The sequence below is a fragment of the Rousettus aegyptiacus genome, unplaced genomic scaffold, assembly GCF_014176215.1.
Source record: "Rousettus aegyptiacus isolate mRouAeg1 unplaced genomic scaffold, mRouAeg1.p scaffold_m13_p_4, whole genome shotgun sequence".
NCBI classification, from domain to species: Eukaryota; Metazoa; Chordata; class Mammalia; order Chiroptera; family Pteropodidae; genus Rousettus; species Rousettus aegyptiacus.
Window position 1 is genome coordinate 60656853 of NW_023416307.1, and position 23171 is coordinate 60680023.

The following is a 23171-nucleotide window of genomic DNA, read 5'->3' on the forward strand; positions in this document are numbered from 1 at the left end:
ACAGGAACAGACGGATAGACAAACAATGTGCTCTGGCCTGCCCCAGCTCCTACACCACACACTGGGCCCTTGTTTAAGGGGACCTCCAGCCGCCCCGGCCCGATCTGTCCAGGGAGAGGGTGACAAAGAGGAGAGGTGAGGGACCTGGGGTAGCGGGGGGGGGGGGGGGGGCGGGGGGGGGGGGGGGGCGCTGGTCACTAAGGCCTGGAGGGGACGAAGAGGACCGGGAATGGTTAATCCCTTTTCTTGTCCTGTACTGGCTTTGGAGGGACTTCCCAGAGCTTGGTGGCAGCAGAGCTGACCCCCTGGGTGGGCTTGGCAAGCAGGGGTGTGGAGGCCTCCTCTCTGGCAGCAGCGGTGCTGGTGGTGGCGGGGACAGCGATGGGTGCGGTGGAAGGGTGCCCCGGAGCTGTCCGGGCCTCTGCCACAGGGATGGCTGCTGTTGGGGCCTCGCCACTCATGCCAAACTCGTTCATTCTTAATTTTCTCTTATGGTAAGAGTTCACCTATTAACTACTGTTAAAGTTGTGAATTTGGATGAATGTGAGTTACATTATTTTTATGTAATCTTAATATCTCTCTTATATATCTACTTGTTATATCTGTTATCATCTATGACAACCATTTACGTTCCAGGAGGTCAAAAGGGAAAAGAATCGAAAGTAGAAGGGCAAAGGGCTAAGGGGGTTTTCTGGCCGAGTTTGTTTTAAATTTTGAAAAGACATTTTAGCATTTTGAAAATAATAGCAGTTCAATCCAGTAGACTTTTGCTTACATTTCATCTACAATTATGCAGTTTGGCCATATGGAAGTCTGGGAAGATGACTGTTTTTAGATGACCACGTTGCCACCCTAAATAAAATTGGGACTTGGCTACCAAGGAAGAATAGAAAAATAGATATTGGAGAGACAAGTACCAGGGACTGTCACAATGATGTGACAATTACATCCTTTTGTTATATACTTTAGTCTTATAAAATATTTTATTGATCGCCTGTAAAGCAAGATTTCCTTCATTATAAATTTGTCACAAATTTCAATTCCATTCACCAAAAAAAGTAATAATTGACCTAAAAGTACATGTGAAAAATTATTACTAAATCATAAGTGGTCTAGGTCTCTGGCCAGGCCAGGACAAGGCTAGCTAAGGACTGTTGCTATAAGGAGTGATGAGAGTTAACTCTTCCCTCTTCAACTTTTCCTAGTATATCTTTGATAGCAACGTCTAAAGGGACAAGAAGAATAGAAAGTAGTGATGGAGGTAACTTAGAACTTCATTTTATTAATGCCTTTACCCTTTGTCTTCTCTGTTTTATGACACAATTATTAACGGCCACTCTCATGAAGGGTTCAAGGGGTAAAGGGATAAATAAGACATGGTTCCTGTCTTCAGAAAGTGTCCTCATAATCATGTGGGAGAGAGGTACCAAAACAACTGTAATATAATGTAATAGAGTTCTAGTCTCCTTGAAACATCTATGTAAAAATTTTGCTTTAACATATTTAATGCTTACTCTAAGAGTTGCACAATAAATATTATATGGGACATACTTACACTAAAACTATATTTGTTGTTCATCTGAAGTTCAAAGTTAACCGAGCATCCTGTATTTAAAATTTTTCTTCCAGTTTTACTGAAATATAATTGACATCCAGCATTGTGTAAGTTTAAGGTGTATAGCATAGTTATTTGACTTACATATATGGTGAAATGATTATCACAATAAGTTTAATTAACATCCATCCTGTATTTTTATTTGCTAAATATGGAAACCTACTTATTCTACCATTCTAAGTCATCTACCCAACCAACCTATAAAATAATTGCTCTAATTTGCATTTTACATGAGAAGAAACCAAGGCATGGAGAAGTTAAATAACATATCCAAGGTCACATATGAGAGGTGGAACCAGGATCTGGACTCAGGCAGTCTGGGTCTAGAGTCCATGCTCTTAACCATTAAACTACACCTGCCTATAAGGTTAAGGTATAGAGCCAGTGACTCTAAGCCTGCTTGATCCAACTACTTGCCAACTCCATGCCTACACATAAGCAGATGCTGTAGAACACCAATCTTCTACTGAAGTCATGACCACAGATTTCAAATCAGTACTCACACTGCAGGCTGGTTCTACTGCCCAGCCATGTTCACTTTCCCACTTTCCAAATTATTGCTTTAATCTTTTCTCCTCCTCAAGTATTTTGTACCTTCTCTCACTTTCTATTGACAACCTCATCTCACATTTTACTGAAAAAAAATAAAAGCAATCAGATCTAATGCTCTAGAGGGATCCATACAAGTTTTATCTGCTTTGCCTATTGCTACAAATTGTTAGTGGTCCCCTGCAACTTTCCAAAGACACACTGTTTCAGATGGCCTTTTGACCTTATCCCCTCTCAGTTTCTCAAAGATTTTACTCCTGAAATAAGCCACCCAGTCTTATATAATCATCAACTCCTCTCTGTTTATTCAATTCTTATCACCGCATACACATGCTCTAGGACTTAAATTTCTTCCCCTTAACCTCTCTTTCCTCCCCCCATCCCCCACACCCTACTGCTCCTTTGTAGGAACTTTCAATAGTTTTTGTAGTCATCGACTTCACCTTTCACCTTCTGTTTGGTCTTTAACCCATTCTAGTTGGGCTTCTAATTCCACCACTTCACTTCATCAAAGATGTCCATATTGCCAGGCTCAATGGTCACTTCTCTGTTCATTTCACCTTTCAGAAATATTTGATAGAGCTGACCCTCCCTCCTTCTAAAACACTTTCCCTGACTTCTACGACACGACAGTGTACTGGTCACTTCATTTTAGCCTCTTTTGCTGGCTTCTCATTTGCTGAACGAGGTTGAGATTTGAAGTACTCTAGGATGTGGTCTTGGGCCCCCCTCCTTTCTTGCTAGAGGATTTCATCTAGTCCCATGGCTTTAAATATCAATTATGTGCCAGTGAATCTCAAATTTTTCTCTATTCTTGACTTCTCTAATATTCAGACTTGTATCTCTATCCAAGTTGACATCTCTCCTTGGCACCTCAAAATTAACATATCCAAAACATAACTTTTAAACCATACGTGTCTCATGCAAACCTACTCTATCTCAGTAAATGAGATAAGCATCCATCCACTTACTAAGGAAAAACTCAGAGTTGTTAATGATTCTTCTCTTTCTTTTGCCTTTGATACTCTTATTTTCAAAATATGTCTCTTGTAAGCAGCATATGGTTAGGCTTCTTTTTTAATTCTGTAGGGTGATCTTTGTTTTTATTTTAATAGAGTACTATATCTAATTACATTAAGATTAAATCTGCCATGTTACTAATTATTTGTTTTTATCACACCAATTCTGTGTTCTATTGTATGATTAAGGTAGTTTTTGGTCCCATTTTCTCTTCTGTTAGGTTATTAGTTATACATTTTTAGAAGTGATCCCAAAGATCCTAATATGCATCCTTAATATAATTTGATATAAATTTATTCTTTTATTAGTTCCAGAGGATAAAAGATCTTAGAGCACTTTAATGCCAGGTATCCTCCTTGTCATGTTTTTATTTTTGTATATGTATTTATGTCCCCCAAAAGCATTGGTAAAACAATTACTAAAAACAATTACTATTGTTTTTACTCTTGATATCATTTTTATTTATCCTTTTTTTGATATCAGTTTCTTTCTATATCTTTGTAATTACATCTTGTGCCTAAAAGATAGCCTTTGATATTTTCTTTGGTGTAGATATGTTAGGTTTTGTGCTAAAAAGCGTAATTTCTTCACATTTATCTTGCTTGTGGTTCACAGCATTTCTTGAATTCTAACATATTTTTATTCAGTTTTGTAAAATACTCAGCCATTACCTACCACAATATTACTTCTGGTCCACTATTTTCTTTTACCCAATTCTGGAGTTCCAATTTTACGTTTATTAACCTTTATCACTATGTCCCATATGTATCTTACATGCTTTTTTTTTGTATTTTTCATCCTTTTCTCTTTCCTACTTTAGTCTCTTCTTTTCTGATTTCTATCCCAGCTTTATAACTCTATCTTTAGCTTTGTCCAGTTGCTTTTAACCAATCTATTGAATTTTAAATTTCCATAATTTTTTGGTCCTAGAATTTTTATGTTTTCCATTTACTTTTTTATAGATTCCAGTTGACTTATAAAATTTTCTGTAGTGCCTTCAAATTCCTTAAATATATTAATCATAGTTATTTTGAAGTCCATTTTGTTTTTTTGATCAATAAATGTTTATTGGTGATTAACAGAGATGTGGATAGATGAGCAGATGATATATAGCCCGTTTTTTAACATGGTAGCATTCCAGAGGCTGCCATCTATTATTAGTGATGTAGGCAAACGGTTTTTGTCAGTGTATTTCATTTAAGGAGATTTTCCATTTGTCTACCAAGCAAATATAACTTTTGTAGGTCAAACACAATTACATCATTAAAACAGGACAGCCATGAGAGTATCGCTTGTTAAGGATGATTGCAAATACCAAAACTACTATGGCATTCAAAACCTAGATGTCTGAGAGAGCATTAGAGAGGAGAAAGCAAGTGTCTTTTTGAAATGCAATCCATTTAGAATCCATTTTGTTTCTTTAATCTGTTTTTTCTTTTGATTATCAATCAAGCCTTGTCTTTGGTAATATGCCTAGTTTTTTAAATTGAATGTTAGACCTTGTATGTGAAAAACTGTAGCATTAGCTCAAGTCTCTGTGTATAAATCCTGGAAAATTATTTTTGGTTTTGGAAAACAGCTAGTAATCTTAGATCACTTTCATCATTGAGATGACTTGAAATGAGGCTTCGCCTCCATTTCTCATTTACTCATTCATGCCCTACACTGACCTATGAAATGCTATTGTTAAATACTACTTATTCAGAATAATACTTGAAATAAAATGGAATTCAGTAGGTAGTCAGAAGTGATCTTTCTCCTATACCTCTTTTATGTTTAGAAATTTGAAATAATCAAAAACTTCTCATGTGGTCATATGTGTCTTATACTCAAGTATCATCTTCTATGTTATTTATCTCTTTTCCAGGGTGGCTATGATGCTGGTTTTCTTTATCACTGTAAGTTCCCCACATATGGCCAAAACAGTGATATCACAGAAAAGAAAGATGAACCTTTTGATTTCCGTTTTCTTGAGGATACAGAGGATAATCCCATTCATACTATCACTTTCAGGTGAACAGAACTTCAGAAAGCTTTAAAGACCTATAACCCATTAGTGTCTGTATTTTAGTACATTATGAACATTGTCAATTTTTAAAGACTTGTCCAAATATAGGGATACTCAAACCATGTAAAATAAATCAAAGGAATAAATAGTGTCAAAGCTAATCCTAAAGTTATTTCGATCCCCTCTATCAAATATTATGTCGAAATTTCTGTTTATTACACAGTTAAATTGTATAGATTTACTCTCAATTACTTAGGAGAATTCTACTGCATGGTCAGATAATGAAAGTTCAGGGTTGCAGTGATTCTGGAGAAATCATGAATTGAATTATTAGTCCTTTAATAATTGTGAATTAAGTATGTATGTGAGTCATTCTTTTGCAGACCATATATAATAGCTCTAATTTTCAAACTGTTTTTTTTTTCTTAATCCTGCTACTATTTTGTATTAGTTTTCTAGGACTTCCAATAGTTTGTTAGGGCTTTCACATGTAAATTTTGAGGGGGACAAAATTTAATCCATAATACATTTGTTATTAAAAATTTAGTCATTTTTAAAATAAGTTAAAATTAAACATTATTTTTAGATTAATATGAAAACAATTCACTGTCTTTTTGTTTCATAGTATTAACAAAGATATGATGTTTTGTGGAATGCAAGATGGAGCAATTCGAGTCTATATCCTAAGTCAGACTGATCTTTCATTGAAAAATATGGAGAACTACTGGCACTTTAATATACATGACAGTAGTTATGGATGTATTAAAGGCATTTCTACTAGCTTTGATGACCGTTTTTTGGTGACTGCTGGAGCAGATAGTAATATTTTTGTTTTCAGCCTTTTTCCTGAAGTGGAGTTAAGGAAAGGCATCAAAGCCAAAGTGCCATCTGCCAGGGTATGTAACTAACTCATAACAGTAACAACAAAAACTCTTTACTTAAAAATAGTGATGTTAAAATTGCTTATTTTCTTTAAAAATTGAAAACTATTTAGACACATTTACCTTGTAATCTAATCTTTCTACCAGTATTATAATTTTGACTTTCTGGTGCCTCTTTTTCAAATATTAAAGGCATTGAATTCCACTTATTACTAATGGTACAGAATCCCCCAAACTAAAAGACTGTCAGTTTTTCTGTATTAATCACTTTTATTGATCAAAGTTTGTTTTCAAAATGCACATTTTTTTTCAGATATATATTTTCCTTTTCATTTATTCATTCATTTATTGAAAGGGCATATGTAAGATATATAATTTGAGCCTTTGAAAGGGGTTGTAAAAATACTGTCATTAGTAGTATTAGGATATGAAAATGTGGATCATGATTAAAGATTCAGTTAAATTATTCTGTTCTTAGGTAGAATACAGTGCTGGTTTTGTAATGAAGATTGAGGGTTCAGATCCCTAAGTTATATCCTTTTGCCTCGTCATAGGACCTGAATTTTTTATTATTAAAGTGGTTCACTTATGTAAAATTATTAATAACTGTTGGAATTGCTCCTAAGGAATAAGGAATTAGAAAGACCATAATTAAAATTCCTATGAATACATTGGTTTCTGACTTAACAGGTAACCAACTTCAAAAGAACAAAAAATGTAGGGAAAAGAAAATGTAGGGAAGAGAAGAAATGTAGGGAAGGTAAATTTTCATTTCTATTAATAGCAAAATTTGGAGAATGTACTGCTGTCTGAAGAGGTCCAGCTCAGGAAGAGAAATTATAGAATAAAAAGTTTATGAACAAGAAGAAAACCTAGTGCCAACTCTCTCTATGGAAACCCATATCGGAAACCCATTCTGTATTTTTATAACAGTGTGCTTTTATTTATGACTTCAATCAACATTTCTTAAGTCACTGAAGCAGATTCTGCTTTTAAGAGGGCAAAATCAGAAAGAATTGAATAAACAAAAAGCTTTTCACAGGACCTGAATTTTCTATTATTAAAGCCTTGCATAGGTCCGAGGTTTCTACCTTACTGTACTTTAGAATCAGCTAGGGAGTTCTTAAAAGTACAGATGCCTGAGCCCTACACAAGAGCAATAAAACCAGGATCTCTGAGGGTAAGACCCAGGCATCAGTATTTTATAAAACACACTCCTGTGATTCTAATGTGCAGCCAGGATTGAGAACAATTGGCATATATTTCAGAATTGTTGAAAATACCTTTGTTTAAGAAAAAAATAAGTACGATTTAAGTTATATCCTAAGCGATTACCAGTAACTACAATGTATTAACAATCACCATCACATTTGTCATGATTTATGACTTCTTTTTACTAAAGACATCATAAACCTGTCATATAAAAATATGTAGTTACACTTCGTATATATAAAGACTAGTACTGTAATAAAACAACTTCATTAAAAGAGAGTCTTTGTTTTAATGAATGTCATCAAAAGAGACCTATCTGTTATAAAAGAGAATAGAGAATAAACAAGTTGAATTTTACTGAAGAACTTATTAGCTAGCAAACTAACCTTTGTTTAGTTCACCAGGTTATAAGTCCTCTTCCTTGACAACCTAAGATATTTTACAGCATGGCACCTGAATAAATGAAGTTCTTCTAAGTAATTTCTTCATAGTACCCTTTAATTTGAACTGATTTTTAAGGAGAGATTTATATTTCTGATTTCATCTTTCTTAAAAAGGGGGATTATCTTATTCCGTGCATTTCCCACTGTATATTTTCATTTGGTAAGGTCAAGTGAAATGCTTACTAAAAAATTTAAGAATATATATCTTTAAAAACCTTCCTAGTACACACATGGAGTAGTTTTGGGGAATTATGCATATATAAAAAGGATATGCTAAAAAAAATACCCAGTATTTTCAAATAAGTGATCCAGAAAATTCTTGTGTGTATTCTTTGATAATAACACATGAATATTAATAATTTGCATTTTGAAGGGCAATATGGGGATATTAATATTTTGCATACATATGATCGTTTCAAGACTTTCTCTACCCTTTCGAATGAAGCAGAAACAAATAAGTTTAGTTAACTTCAATATTGTCCCTAGTTTATTTTTTTGTGAAAATACTTTTCAAGCATATAATTGTTAATAATTGGCAGGGAAAAAAAAATCTCAATTTACTTTTAATTAGGTACTTTAAAGGAAATATTAGTTTTAAAGGACTAATATTTTACTCCCCTTCCTACAGTTTGGAATTGAAACAGAGCCAATTCCACAAGATATTGACGATCCCAAAGCCTACAGGTATGGAAATTTTCGATAAATACCTATGAAGCCTGAACTTTTTGCAAAACAAACCAATATTTTATGGAAACTGACCAAGCGAAATTAATTTCCAGATATTTGAATACTAATTTTCTCTTTGCTATTGCTGTATTTTAACCTGGTATCCTTTTAAATTTCTGTTTTCAGTATTGAGGATGCCAGAAAGAAAAGAGAACATGACAAATTAATGAAAGAGGTGGAAGAAATAAAGGCGGGGAAGAGAGAACAGCTCAGAGCTTTGAGGAATGAGTTTCAGAAACTACTACAAATGAATGAAGAATTACCCAAGCATATGCAGTTTAAACGAACAGTAAGTCTGAAATAAATTTGATTTTAATTTTAACATATGCTATTTCTAGTTCAAAACCAAGTACCATTTGGCCAATAGATATGAATACTTCAATCATCTTTAAGCTTCCCTTAATCTGGCCAGTCAATATGTTGGCAGCAACTAAACTACTGTAGAACTTGTCATACAACTTGGTTGGGATACAGATAAACCTCTTTATATCTGGATTTACCTACCTTACTAAATCTTTGGTTTGCCCAGTCCTATAATTCTAGAGGCACTTAACCAATTTCAAATAAAAAATGCTTTGGTGAAGTCATAATGGTTAACTCATATTGGTTAAAAGATGTTTATGCTATTTTACCAAGAAAAAAGTTGACATTTGCAGAATTTGGGTGACATAATTAAAAATAAAGAATAGCTGAGGCAAGTTCTTTGGCTAAGCACTTTATACACATAATTACTTAAAACATAAGCACCTCTGGAAAGAATAATTACTACTTCCAATTTAGTGTGAAGGAAGGCCCTGGCATCTTTACAGGAATGAAGGTAAGAAACATGAGGCGTATTCTTATGGGAAATAAACCCTCTTGGTGATGTTAAGAGGATGATAAAGACTTTGCTATCTTTCCTGAGTAGAGTCAAATGAGAGATGTTCAGCTAATGATCAACTGTCATGAACTTCTATCCTGTGCCCAGGTGGTTTTGTAGTAGTTAGTTGCTTTGGAGTAAAGGGAATATATATTTTAAACTTTGTAAGGGAAGTATTTTTTTTTTTAACTTTATACGTTCTTTAAATATTCTAGCATTCATTATTTTTACTGTGAAAAAAACTTTTAATATGTAACTTTATTTGCACTGTTCATTTCTGAGAACACTTTTTCATATTTTGTGGAAGATCAAAAGTATGTTATTCCTTTCTAGAATGGAGAGAGATTTTAATATTTGGGAGAGAGTTATGTTGCATAAAATTGAGTATAGAACTTAAAAATATGTATGTGTAAAATAAGATTGATGAATTACATTGATAAAATTACCCATTTTGATGAACAAATCTACTTATCTGCAGGATTTTGATCTCGATTCCAAAATTCGTGCTGAGATTAACAAAAAAACAGTTCGTAAAATTCAACAAGTGGAAAAGGAATTAGCTTGGGATAAAGAGAAACATGAGCTTGGCCTAATGAAGCTACAGAATAGGTAGGATCCATATTTCTTGCAAGTTAAGATGTTTGAGAGCATATATTTGAATAAAATAGTTTGTAGTGGCTTAATAAAAGTGGTCAAATTAAAGGTTTCTTGAAATATGCACTAACACCTGGAATCTCAGGGAATTCTCCTGTCACTCCTACTGATATTTTCCTGAGCTTTCTATTCACTCCCTCCTAGTTTAAATCTGAGAAATTTGTTTAACAGATTTTTTACAAACCAAATTATGTGATACATATTTACTTTTCATTTTTGACAAATTATTTTTTATCTAATTAGTTCTACATCATACCCATATTTAAAAAAATCAAAAATAAAATGTTACCAAAGGACTTATAATAAAAGACAACTGTCAACTGTCTAATCGCTCATGTACCAATTTGACTTCTCAGGGGAAATTTCTTTTCTTTGCCTTTTTGAGATGTAATTTACACACAGTAAAATGCATAAATCTTAATTGAACATCTTGATAAATTTTTATAGATGAATAAACACATATATCTGCTACCCAAATTAAGAACATTTATAGTACTCCAGAAAGTTCCCTCATGATCCCTCCCAGTAAAAATTTACTCTCCAAAGATTAATGTTTATCACCATAGATTAGTTTTGTCTGTGAACTTCATATAAATTAAATGTTGCAGTATGAACTCTTTGATATCTGATTCCTTAGTATCATGCCTAAGGTTATCCGTATTATTGTAGGTATAAGTAGTTCATTCTTTTTCGCTGACTTGTAATATTCTATTAAATGGTCCTACTATAATTTAATCATGTAACTGTTGATAAATAGTTGTTTCTTATATTCTTTTGGCTACTATGAATATAATGGGGCTATGAACGTTCTTGTGCATGTTTTTTGGTGGACATAAGCACTTATTTTTGTTTGCTGTGTAACCAGGAGAGGAACTGCTGTGTCATAAGTAACAAACAGTTTTCCAAAATGGTTCAAGCAATTTCTACTCTGACAATCACTGCATGAGAAATTGAATTGATCCCCATTATGTTAGTTACCTAGGGCTTCCATAACAAAGTACCTGAGACAGGTCTGGAAGTTCAAAATCAAATTGTTGGCTAAGTTGATTTCTTATGCCTCTCTCTGAGGTTATGGTGGTTTTCCAACAATCTGTGGTGTTTCTTAGCTTGTACGTGCATCATTCCAAATTGTCTGCCTTCACATGGCATACTCTCTGTGACCCTCCATATAATCATCCCTTCATGTGTGTCCAAATTTCCTCTTTTTATAAGGACACCAGCCATGTTAGGACCTACTCTAATGATCTTATTTCAATTTGATCACCTCTGTCAAGACCCTATTTTGAGATATGGTTATATTCTGAGGTGCTGGTGTTTAGGACTTCAACATCGTTTTGGGGGACACAATTAAACACATTACATTCATGCTTTTCATCACTTGGTATTATCAGTTCTTTAAATTTCAGCCATCTGTAAGTGTATCTCAGTGTGGTTTAAATTGGTGTTTTCTTGATGAGTGATGATTTTTATCCCCTTTTCCTGTAGTTATTGATTATTTGTATAGTCTTTTGTTAAGTATTTGTTCAAGTCTTTTGTTCATTTTAAAAATTGCGTTGTAGGAATTATTTATATAGTCTGGATATGAGTCTTTTGTCATATATATGACATGTATACATGTCTCGTGTGTATATATATGTGTGTATATATATATGAAACACATATGTGTGTATGCATATAAAATATCTTTCTCTAGTCTGTGGTTTGTCTTTTCATTCTCATTATGGTGTCTTTTTGAACAGAATTTTTAAATTTCAATGAAATTAAATTTATCAATTTTTTCAATGTATCGGTATTTTCACTAACTCTTATAGTTAGTGCTTTTATGTTGTATTTAAGGAATCTTTGCTTAGTTCCAATTCATGAAATAGTTCTGCTTTTTCTAGAAGCTCTGTTGTTACCTATCTCAAGTAATTTTCGTGTATAGTATAAGATAGAGGTCAAGTGTCATTTGTTCCTATTTGGATATCCAATTGACCTACTATCATTTGTGGAAAAGACCAATCTTTCCTCACTAGATTATAGTGACGTTTTTGTCATAAATCAGGTAACCATATACATATGGTCTGTTTCTGAAATCTTCATGCTAGTCCATTGGCCTACCTTTGTGCTAGTATCACATTATCTTACTTATCTTGACATCTAATATTATAAATCTTCTGGCTCTATTCTTCATCCTCAATATTGTTTAGCTCCTTTGCATAGAATAAACTTGTCAATTTTGACAAAAAATGCTAAGATTTTGATTGGAATTACATGGAATGAATGAATAGATCAACTTAGACATAACAGGCATTTAAAATATATTGAGATTTTCAATCCATAAACATGATATATCTTGAAAAGAATTAACTTTAATATTTCTTCTAGTGGTTATGACCATACATCTAAATAACATATTTCTAAGAATTTATTATTAATCATTATTTATTGACTTCCTAATATGATAAGTACAGATTTTATTTACCTTAATATGCTCATGCTTTTCTCTACCTTCTTGAACATATAAAATATATTATAATAACTGCTTTAATGTTCTTCTCTGCTAGTTAAATGATTCATATCATTTCTGGGTTCATTTCTATTGATATTTTTCTCTTGAGGTCATATTTTTCTGCTATTTTGACTGAAAAATTTTGATTGGATGCCAGACATTGTGAATTTTACATTGCGGGTGCTGTTTTTTTTTTTTTTTTTTTTACATACTTTAAAATATTCTTCATCTTCAAACTAATCAAAAACAGACTCACAAATATAGTGGACAATTTGGTGACAGACAGAGGGGAGGGTGTTGGGAGGCTGGGAGAATGGGATGAAGAGTTAAAGAAGTACAAATTAGTCGTTGGTAGCTGGGCACAGGGAGCATGGAATAGGGAATGTAGTTAGCATTATATGATGGTTAAGCGGAGGGTTGTGGAAGTGAGGGAACAATCGGGGGGATCATTTTATGAACTTTATAGATGTCTAACTAATGTACTGTACACTTGAAACTATTTTAAATAAATAAATTTATTTTCAAAAAATGCAAAAATATATTCTTCATCTTTATTCTGGGATTTAGTTAAGTTACTTGAAGACAGTTTGATTTTTTGAGGCTTGCTTTTACTATATGTTAGATGGAATGAGGCAGCCATTAGTCTAGAGCTAATTTCTTCCCACTACTAAGATAAAATTCTTCTAAGTACTCTATGTCTCATATCTTATGAGTCTTGTGGGAATACAAGCAATTCCAACATGTGTGTATGGGGGGCAGGTCTGGGGATGATTCTACCTGCTTCCGTCTGATGTTAGCCTCAGATAGACTCCTCACATGCATGTGCTAATCAGGATTTACCTGAAGGCTGGAAGGAAGCCCTCTTCAGCTCTCCAGAGCTCTCTCCACTTCGGTTCTCTTGCCTTGTGAATTATGATACTCTTTACCTGGCATTAAATTCCTGAATATTTGAATTATTGGATAATATTTGAACATTTAAATCCCAAATTATATCTAGATTACTACCCACCAAGAGATGAAAATGGGTAAGAAGATTCTCTTGGGAGGAACTTTCAACATAGTATTCTATGTTTGGCTTTAATAAATTTTCATGAAATACTTGTAAATGTATATATGGCAAGTATAAATCTTAACTCACAAATGCAGGTATATGAGCAATATGGCTATTATTTTATTTAAATTAATTAAATTTGAATCTGGGCTTCTATTCTAGTTGGCAGACAGGAAAGTCAGTCTTAGCCCCACTACGGCTCATTGTTGCCGCCTGCCTGCTTCTTTCAGCTTGTTCTGTGTTTTCTGTGCTCTGCTGGAGGCAGTCTTTTGTGAGGCTAAAAGCCCCAGTTCTCAGGATCCAACACACTTGCAACCATCACCTTGTGTCTCTCCACATGCTAGAGCAGGGGGCAAGTGCCCAAGCCGTAGGACCCAATTTGCCAATCATCCTCTTCTTTAGGTAGAATTTCTTCCTTTCCACTCTCCTTGCCCTCCAATACTTATTTCCTTAACTCTCTGCTTTCCCACATTAGTCAAGGCCCCTGCTTGCTCCGTAGCTTCATGTCTTCAATAAACATAAGAAAGGAAATAATAAGTACCTAGCTATCTGACTGAAATATGGGAGAGGATAAAGTACCCCTGAATAACACTGGACATTAAAACACTGGATATTACCAGTCTTCACCAGTCTAATAGGCCAAATATGATCAATCTTGGTTGAATAATTTGCATTTTTTTGATTATTGGCGAGGTTCAGGATTTCTTTTCTATGTTTATAGTTTATTTTTCTTTATTCTTAGAATTGCCTGCTTAGATTCTTTGTCCATTTTTCTTTGAGTCTTGTTTACTTTCTCCCTTATTTTTAGTTTTAGTCTCTATTTCTATAAGTATTTGCCTTTTGTTATATATAGTAAATGCTTTCTCCTACTCTGCTATTTGCCTTAAACTTTGTTAATATTTTTCTAACCATGCAGAAGTTTTAAATTTTGAGGTGATCAAAACCATCCAGATTTTCCCTCATCTTATCTGGGTCTCATAGAAAGTCATAAATTTAAGAGTTAAAAAAACTTCCATGACCAAGAAGATAAAGGGAATAAGTCTTATAGCAATAAGAAAGTTGCTAAGCTGTGAGAGAAAAGGGAAATTTAAAAATAAATAGTAAGCCATTTTAAAAGGAGAAATGAGTTAAAAGGCTTGAGTTAGATAAATAGAAAGAAAGGCAAATAAGCTAGGAATAATTGCTATGTATATACATGTTAAATTCTAAAATTAAAGATGGAATAATTATGAACCACTGTCAAAAATAGCAGCAATTTAATTGGTGAAAGGCTTCTAAAAGATAAATCTCTGTGGACTATATTAGAAAGGTGAACTAGAGCATAGCATGAATTCCTGAGCTTAATGTTTTTTAATAGAGGCAAGTAGGGTAATATGAAATATCGGAGATATATGAGATATGTATCTATTATCTATATAACATATATGTAATATGAGATATGTATGTATAATATATGAGATAATAGAGAGGTAGATTACATTTTTGGAGTGTTTGATATGATTCATTTACTATTAAACTGCAGTATTCCTAAAATATTTTCATTTTTCTACATATTAGCAAAGCAGTGGTATTATGCTAATTAATATGAGTTGTTTAGTGTTTTTATTGGAAAGAAAATTTTATTTACTCTTTAACCAAGTCCTATCCACTTCCATCACATTCTTGTTGGTATATGTATAGTTAAATTTTGAATCCAGTGTGACATAATGATATTATTTATAAGCATAGTATATTATAATCTTATTTATTACTTAATAATCATGTAGAATGATTAAGTGGTGTAATTAAATGCTTAAAATGGTGACTATTGCAAATATTTTTTTTTCCAGATTTCGTGATTCATTGCAAAGTGATGCTATTGTGGTTCATGCCATACAAAGTGATCACAAGATAGCCTCCTACAGGCTTATGAAGCCCTCTAAGTACTCCAGAGCCAAACAGACAAGTCAGTCAGAGAGAAGACCAAGCAAAATGGAGAGGTTTGATAAAGAAGGAGTGGGAAAACAGGAGAGTCAGAAAGATAAAGGTAACCTAAATGACAAGAAGTCTTTTATATCCTCATTTATTAAAATTTTAAAGCTGAATTGTCTCTTTGTGGGCAGAATATTTGAACCCTTTTTGGTGGTTCCCATCCTTTATTTTTGTCTCCCATCCTTTATTTCTTTGGAGTAAATAATCAAGAGAGATAGTAATGTCTGGTATGGCTGAGAGCAAGAGGCCAAGTTTCTCCAGCAAATGCTCTATACCAGCTTTACTATTTGATGCAGGCTGCTCAGGAAAACCCATCTTGGTCATGTGACTGAGAGGATAAGAGCACTGGTGCTGGGAAGAGAATCTCCTACAACATCTGGCCGTGAAAATCAGAGGAGATTCCCTCCATCCTCCAGATGAGATGGAAGGCTGCTGAAAACCCAGGCATCCTCTTAAAGGGCCAGCACACAGACATTTTCCTTTGCAGGCACTCATTATCCAGCAGAAGGATAACAGACTGGGGGATGCCAGAGACATACAGAGAGAGACTGAGTTGTGTGACTTCAAGGAGTGGGCTGGAAGGACAGCCACCATTTTCCCCATGTTAAGCCCCACCTCCATGTGGGTGGGTGCCATCTTTCCTGTGTCGAGCCCTTCCCTCACAAGGCTAAGTCTGCATTGGCCTGATGAACATCACTTTTTCTACCCTGGTGATTCCCAGGACACTGCCCCACCAAACTAATGCACTGCCAGAGGCTCTTTCGGTGGCAGGCAACCAGCCTTGGGCTGTGCTGCAGTCTTTTGTGGTCAGCTCTCAGGGGAATGAGAGCCCCAAGAAGGCAGCAGCTAGCCTGCATGTTCTCTGTTCCTTTTGCTGAGTGGCCCCAGCCTCAGCCCTGGCTCCAAATCTGGTAGACACCACTTGCCCCATCCTGGTGATTCCCTGAAACCCTGCCTCGCCCAACTCACATACTGCCTGAGTCTTTCAGTGGCTGAGCCTTATAGGCAGCTGGCAGGTGGTGGCAGGCCTCAAGTTGCCCTGGGCCTTTTGCTCAGCTGCTCTAGGCATGATACTAGTGGTAGCCAGCATCAGTTCACAGTGTGGCTTTTCCCACATGCCTCCATGTCTAGCACAGGCAGCTACCAGGTAGCCTTGGAACAGTCACAGGCAACAGCTGACCTTGGCCTGTACTAGAACCCTTTCCAAGAGCCCCCAGAACCTATACACCCAGTGGCTAGTTTCAGATCACAACAGAATACCACCTGATTAGCCCCATAAGCAATATACCCTAAGGGTGGTCTTAGCAGGCACCAGAGCCTGCTAGGACAAATCTAGTTCTGTGGGTCAGTCCCCCAGCAGCAGCTTGTACACCGTGGTCATTGCCAATCATCACAGCCAATTAGCCTGGGGTCAATCCCACCCACTGACATGCCAACAGCAATCAACGCTCAGCTACAACAGAAAGGCACACACAACTCACATAAGGGACACTCCTGGAGCACCAGTTCAGGCGATCAGAGAGAATGAAGACTGTGCTACTGAGTTCCATAGGGCACCTACTTCATAAGGCCACCCTGCCAAGACTGGGAGATGTATGTAGCAGATCTACCTAATATATAGAAACAAACAAAGAGAGGCAGCCAGAATGAGGAGATGAAGAAGCATGTCCCAAATGAAAGGATGAGAGAAAACTCCAGAAAAAGAACTAAGCGAAATGAGGGCAAGCAGAGTTCTACCAGATACAGAGTTCAAAACACTGGTTTTAAGGATGCTTAAGGAACTTAGTGAGAACTTCAACAAAGAAATAGGCACAAAAACACATAGAAATCATAAAAGAACCAGTCAGCAGTTAAGACTATAATAACTGAAATGAAGGATATACTAAGAGGAATCAACAGCATATTAGATGTAGCAGAGGATCAAATAAGTGATTTAGAAGACAAGGTAGCAGAAAACAACCAATCAGGAAAAAAAATGAGAATAGATTAAGGCAGAGGTCCCCAACCCCTGGGCCGCAGACTGGTATCAGTCTGTGACCTGTTAGGAACTGGGCCACACAGCAGAAGGTGAGTGGTAGGCTGTATTTGCAGCTGCTCCGTAGCACTAGCATCACCACCTCCGCTCCACCTCAGATCATCAGGCATTAGATTCTCATAGGAGGACCTGTCCCTGGTGCCAAAAAAGGTTGGGGATCTCTGGGTTAAAGGACCTCTAGGACAACATCAAGCATATCAACATTTACATTGTAGAGGTACCAGAAGGAGAAGAGAAAGAGCAAGGGACTGAGAACCTATTTGAAGAAATAATGACTGAAAACTTTCCTAAAGTAGCAAAGAAAATAGACATACAAATTCAGGAAGCACAAAAAGTCCCAAAGGAGATAAACCCAAAGAGGCCCACTCCAAGATGTCCTAATTAAAATGGCAAAGATTAAAGACAATATTAAAAGCTGCAAGAGAAAGACAATTAGTTACTTACAAAAGAATTACCATAAGACTGTCAGCTAATTTCAAAGCAGAAACTTTGCAGGCCAGAAGGGATTGGCATGAAATGTTTAAAGTGATAAAAAGCAAGGACCTACAACCAAGATTACTTTGCCCAGCAAGGGTATCATTGAAAATTGAAGAAGAGATAAAGAGCTTCCAAGAAAACAAAACAAACAAACAAACAAAATAAAGGAGTTTATCACTAACAAACCAGTATCAAAATCTATGTTAAAGGGACTTCTTTAAGAGAAAGAAGGAGGAAACCCATAAATATGAACAATAAAATGGCAATAACTATGTAACCTATCAGTAACCACTTTAAATGCAAATGTATGAAATACTATAATCAAAAGGCATAGAGTAGCTAAATGGATAAGAAAACAAGACCCATACATATGCTGTCTGCAAGAGACCCACTTCTGATTGAAAGACACACATAGACTGAAAGTAAATGGACCAACAAAGATATTTCATACAGATGGAAATTTTAAAAAGCTAGGGTAGCAATACTTATATTAGACAAAATAGACAAGGATATTTTATAACAATAAAGGGATCAAGCCAATAAGAGGCTATAACCCTAGTAAACACCCAACATAGCACCAAAATATAAAAAACAAATACTGACAAACATAAAGGGAGAGAACAAAAGTAATATAGTCACAGAAGGGGACTCTAACACCCCATTAACATAGATCTTTCAGACAACATCAGTAAGGAAACAGCCTTAAACGACCTATTAGACAGAATGTATTTAATTGATAATTTTAGAGCATTTTACCCCAAAGCAGCAGAATATACATTGTTTTCAACTGCATATGGAACACTTTCCAAGGTAGACCACATGTTAGGCCACAAAACAAGACTCAATAAATGTAAGAAGATTGAAATCATGTGAAGCAACCTCTATAACTACAATGGTGTGAAACTAGAAATCATTTACAAGAAAAAACAAAAACACAAACAAAAGGAGATTAAATAACATGCTACTTAGCAATAAATGGGTTAACAATGAGGTCAAGGAAGAAATAAAAAAAAAATTTAAGAGGAGGGAAGGCTTCTAAGCTCATTTTACAAGGTCACCATTACCCCGATTTCAAAATCAGGCAAAAATATTACAAAAAAAGAAAATTATAGGCCAGTATATTTCTGATGAACATAGATGCAAAAATCCTAAACAAACATTAGCAAATTGAATTTAACAATACATTAAAAGATCATCCATTATGATCAAGAGAGATTTAGTCCCAGGATGCAATGTCGACTGAATATCTGCGAATCAGTGTGATATACCACATAAATAAAATGAAGGGTAAAAATCATGTAATCATATCAATGTATGCAGAAAAAACATTTGACAAAATCCAGTATCCATTTATAATAAAAACACTCAAATATTTTCCTATGTGGGAATAGAGGGAACATACCTCAACATAGCAAAAGCCACAACTGACATCATATTCAATGAGGAACAGCTAAAAATGTTTTCCTTAAGATCAGGAACAAGACAAGGATGCCCACTTTTACCACTTTTATTCAACATAGTGTTGGAAGTCCTACCCACATCAATCAGAAAATAAGGAGAAATAAAAGTCATCTAAATTGGAAAGGAAGAAGTGAAACTGTTATTTGCAGATGACATAATACTATGTATAGAGAACCCTAAAGATTCTACCAAAAAACTATTAGAACTGATAAATTAATTCAATAAAGTAGCAGGATACAAAATTAATATTCAGAAATCAGTTGCATTTTTATACACCAATAATGAAGTATCAGAAAGAGAAATTAAGAAAACAATCCCATTTACAATTGCATTAAAAAATAAAATACTTAAGAATATTATTAACCAAGGAGTTAAAAGACTTATACTTGGCAAATTATGATACTGAATAAAGAAATTGAAAAAGATACAAATAAATGGAAGCATATACTGTGCTCATGGATAACAAGAATTAACATAGTTAAAATGTCCATACTATGCAAAACAATCTATAAAATCAATACAATCCCTATCAAAATACCAATGGTATTTTTCAAAGAACTAGAACAAATAATCCCCAAAAATATATGAAACCACAAAAAATTTCAAGTAGCCATATCAATCATGAGAAAAAAGGAACAAAGTTGTAGTTATCACAGTACCTGATATCAAACGATACTACAAGTCTTTAACAATCAAAACATCATGGTACTGGCATAAAAATGGACACATAGTTCAACAGAATAGAACACAGAGCCCAGAAATAAACCCCCATCTATTTGGTCAATTAATCTATGACAAAGGAGGCAAGAACATACGATGGAGTAAAGACAGTTTCTTCAAAAAATGGTGTTGGGAAAACTGGACAGATACATGCAGAAAAATGAAACTAGACCATCTTCTTGCACCATATATAGGAATAAATACAAAATGAATGAAAGACTTAAACACTCAAACCCGTAAAACTCATAGAAGAAAACATAGGCAGTAAACTGTCTGTCATTGCTCTTAGTAATATATTTTTTTCTGATGTATCTCCTTGTGCAAGGGAAACAAAATAAAAAAATAAACTAATGGGACTACATCGAACCGAAAAAATTTTTGTACAGCAAAGGAAGGAAACCAACAAAACAAAAAGACAAAATGGGAGAAAATATTCGCCAATGATACATTCAATAAGGGGTTAATATCCAAAATTTATGAAGAACTCATACAACTCAAGACCAAAAGACAAACAATCTAATTAAATGGGCAGTGGACCTGAATAGACTTTTCTCCAAAGAAGACATACAGATGGCCAACAGAGATCTGAAAAGATGTTTGTCGCTAATCATCAGAGAAATGCAAATTAAAACCACAATGAGATATTACCTCACACCTGTCAGAATGGCTATCATCAATAAATCAACAAACAGAAGTGTTGATAATGTGGAGAAAAGGGAACTCTCATGCACTGATGGTGAAATTGCAAATTGGTGCAGCCACTATGGAAAACAGTATGGAGGGTCCTCAAAAAATTAAAACTAGAACTACCTTATGACCCAGCAATTCCACCTCTGGGTACTTATCCAAAGAAATTGAAAACACTAATTCGAAAAGATATATGCACTCCTCTGTTCACTGCAGTGTTATTTACGATAGCCAAGATATGGAAGCAACGTAAGTGCCCATCAATAGATAAATGGATAAAGAAGTGGTACACACATATATATAAAAGAATGTTACTCAGCCATAAACAAAATCTTAGCATTTGCAACCATATGGATGGACCTAGAGGGTAATATGCTAAGTAAAATAAGTCAGACAAATACCATAAACGTCTCTTATAGTGGAATCTAAAGGACAAAATAAACAAGCAAAATAACAGAAGCAAACTCATAGATACAGAGAATAAAATGATGATTGCAGATGAGAGAGGAGCTGGAGGCTGGGTGAAAAAGATGAAAGGATTAAGAAGTACAAATTGATAGTTACAAAACAGTCACAGGTATGCAAAGTATAGCATAGGGAATATAGTCAATAACATTGTAATAACTACGTATAGTGCCAGGTAATTACTAGGCTAATCAGTGGAATCACTTTGTAATTATATAAATGTCTAACCACTGCTGTACACCTGAAATTAATGTAAAATAATATTGAATGTCAACTGTAATTGAAAAATTAAAAAATTAAAAATTTGAAAAGTTAAAAACAATATTTGAGAATTTCATTCTGATGTTTCAAAAAGATTGAAAAAAAATGTTGACTCTCTGTACAGGTGAGAGTATTAGTGTGCCAGAAGAAATTATAGAAAAAGGGAAGGAATTTCGGCCTAAAACCCTAAGTCAAATTATGGTGGAAAATCAAATTGAGAAAACGAGGAAACTTATATTAAAAGCTGAAAGGGCCCAATTTAAGATTCAGCAGCGAAAAAAAGAATGGGAGGAACTGTAAGTTTTTTTACTTAAACTCTTTCATTTTACATGAATCAAAATATCTTTAACAATGTTAATAAATATAAAATTTTTTATTTAAATAAAGAAGTGAAAGAAATAGAAGTAAAGATGGAAATATTGAAGTCTGATCAACTGGATCTTTCAGAGCGATGATACCTTGGTGTAACTTCTATGATCCTCAGATTTTCAGGTCCAGGAATTCCAAATTACTAATATACTCAGAGTGATTTTTGAGGATTAAGACAATTTGTTTTTCTAACATCTTATAGTTTGAGCTTTCACCTGTAGGTCTCTAACCATCTGAAGTTGACTTTAAAAAAACCTAATATGAAGTATTATTTTTATTTAACAAACACCTCTCTCTCTCTCTCTCTCTCTCTCTCTCTCTCTCTTTCTCTTTCTCTTTCTCTTTCTCTCGGCCACATCTATATCTTGGTGAAATGTCTCCTCATGTCTTTTGCCTATGTTCAAATAAGATTTCTATTGAGTTTTGAGAGTTTCGAGAGTTTTTTCACATATTCTACATACCAGCTATGTGTCAGAAATATTGTTTTTAAATATTTTCTCCCAGTCTGTAGCTTATCTTTTTATTCCCTGAACAAGGTCCTTTGCAGAGCAAAAGTTTTTAATTTTGTTGAAGTCAGTTTGTCAATTTGTCCTTATATAAATCTGAGTTTTGGTGTCAAGTCTAAGACCTATGCCTATCTCTAGGTCTCAAAACATTTTATTCTATTTTTTTCCTAAAGTCTTATAGTTTTACACTTAATGTTTAAATCTGAAATTCCTTGATGTTCATTTTACAATAAGGTGTGGGATTTATGTTTATGTTTATTATTTTGCTTATAGATGTCCAATTGCTCTAACCACCATTTGTTGAAAAGTCTCTATTTTCTGCATTGAATTGCTTTTGCACTTTTGTAAATAATGATCTGGGTATATTTGTGTGGTTATTTCCAGTTTCACTTTCTGAAGCAATGGTTTATGTGTCTGTGCCTTTGTCATTATGCACTGTCTGGATTACTTTAGCTATATAGTAGGTCTTGAAATTGGGTAGACTTATTTCTCTCATTTTATTCTTTTTCAAAATTGTTTTAGCTTTTCTAGTTACTTCATTTTTCCATATATATTTTAGAATAATCTTGTTTATATTTCAAAAAAAATTGCTGATCCTATTATAGGAATTGTGTTAAACCAGTTTATCAGTTTGGGGAGAACTGACATATTTATTTGTTGAGACCTGTAATCCATGGGCATGAATTACTTCATTTACTTAGAACTTTGTT

At 34.4% G+C, this 23171-nt stretch overlaps 1 protein-coding gene across 5 annotated transcripts in view; it reads left to right on the forward strand.

The window, feature by feature from the left end:
* CFAP44 (cilia and flagella associated protein 44) overlaps positions 1-23171 on the forward strand; it is a 103195-nt gene that overhangs the window by 44341 nt on the left and 35683 nt on the right. For 3 of the 5 annotated variants that reach the window (XR_001597614.2, XM_016150677.2, XM_016150678.2), the window contains exons 18-24: positions 5052-5197; positions 5818-6088; positions 8357-8412; positions 8581-8743; positions 9792-9922; positions 15339-15535; positions 21711-21882. Coding sequence is in view for 4 of the 5 variants with exons in the window: in XM_016150677.2 (XP_016006163.2) it covers positions 5052-5197; positions 5818-6088; positions 8357-8412; positions 8581-8743; positions 9792-9922; positions 15339-15535; positions 21711-21882 (1136 nt within the window). In the remaining variant the exon portion in view is untranslated. Of the gene's footprint in view, positions 1-5051; positions 5198-5817; positions 6089-8356; positions 8413-8580; positions 8744-9791; positions 9923-15338; positions 15536-21710; positions 21883-23171 lie in introns of those variants that run through there. The other 2 variants (XM_036219109.1, XM_016150679.2) reach the window with 2 other exon arrangements.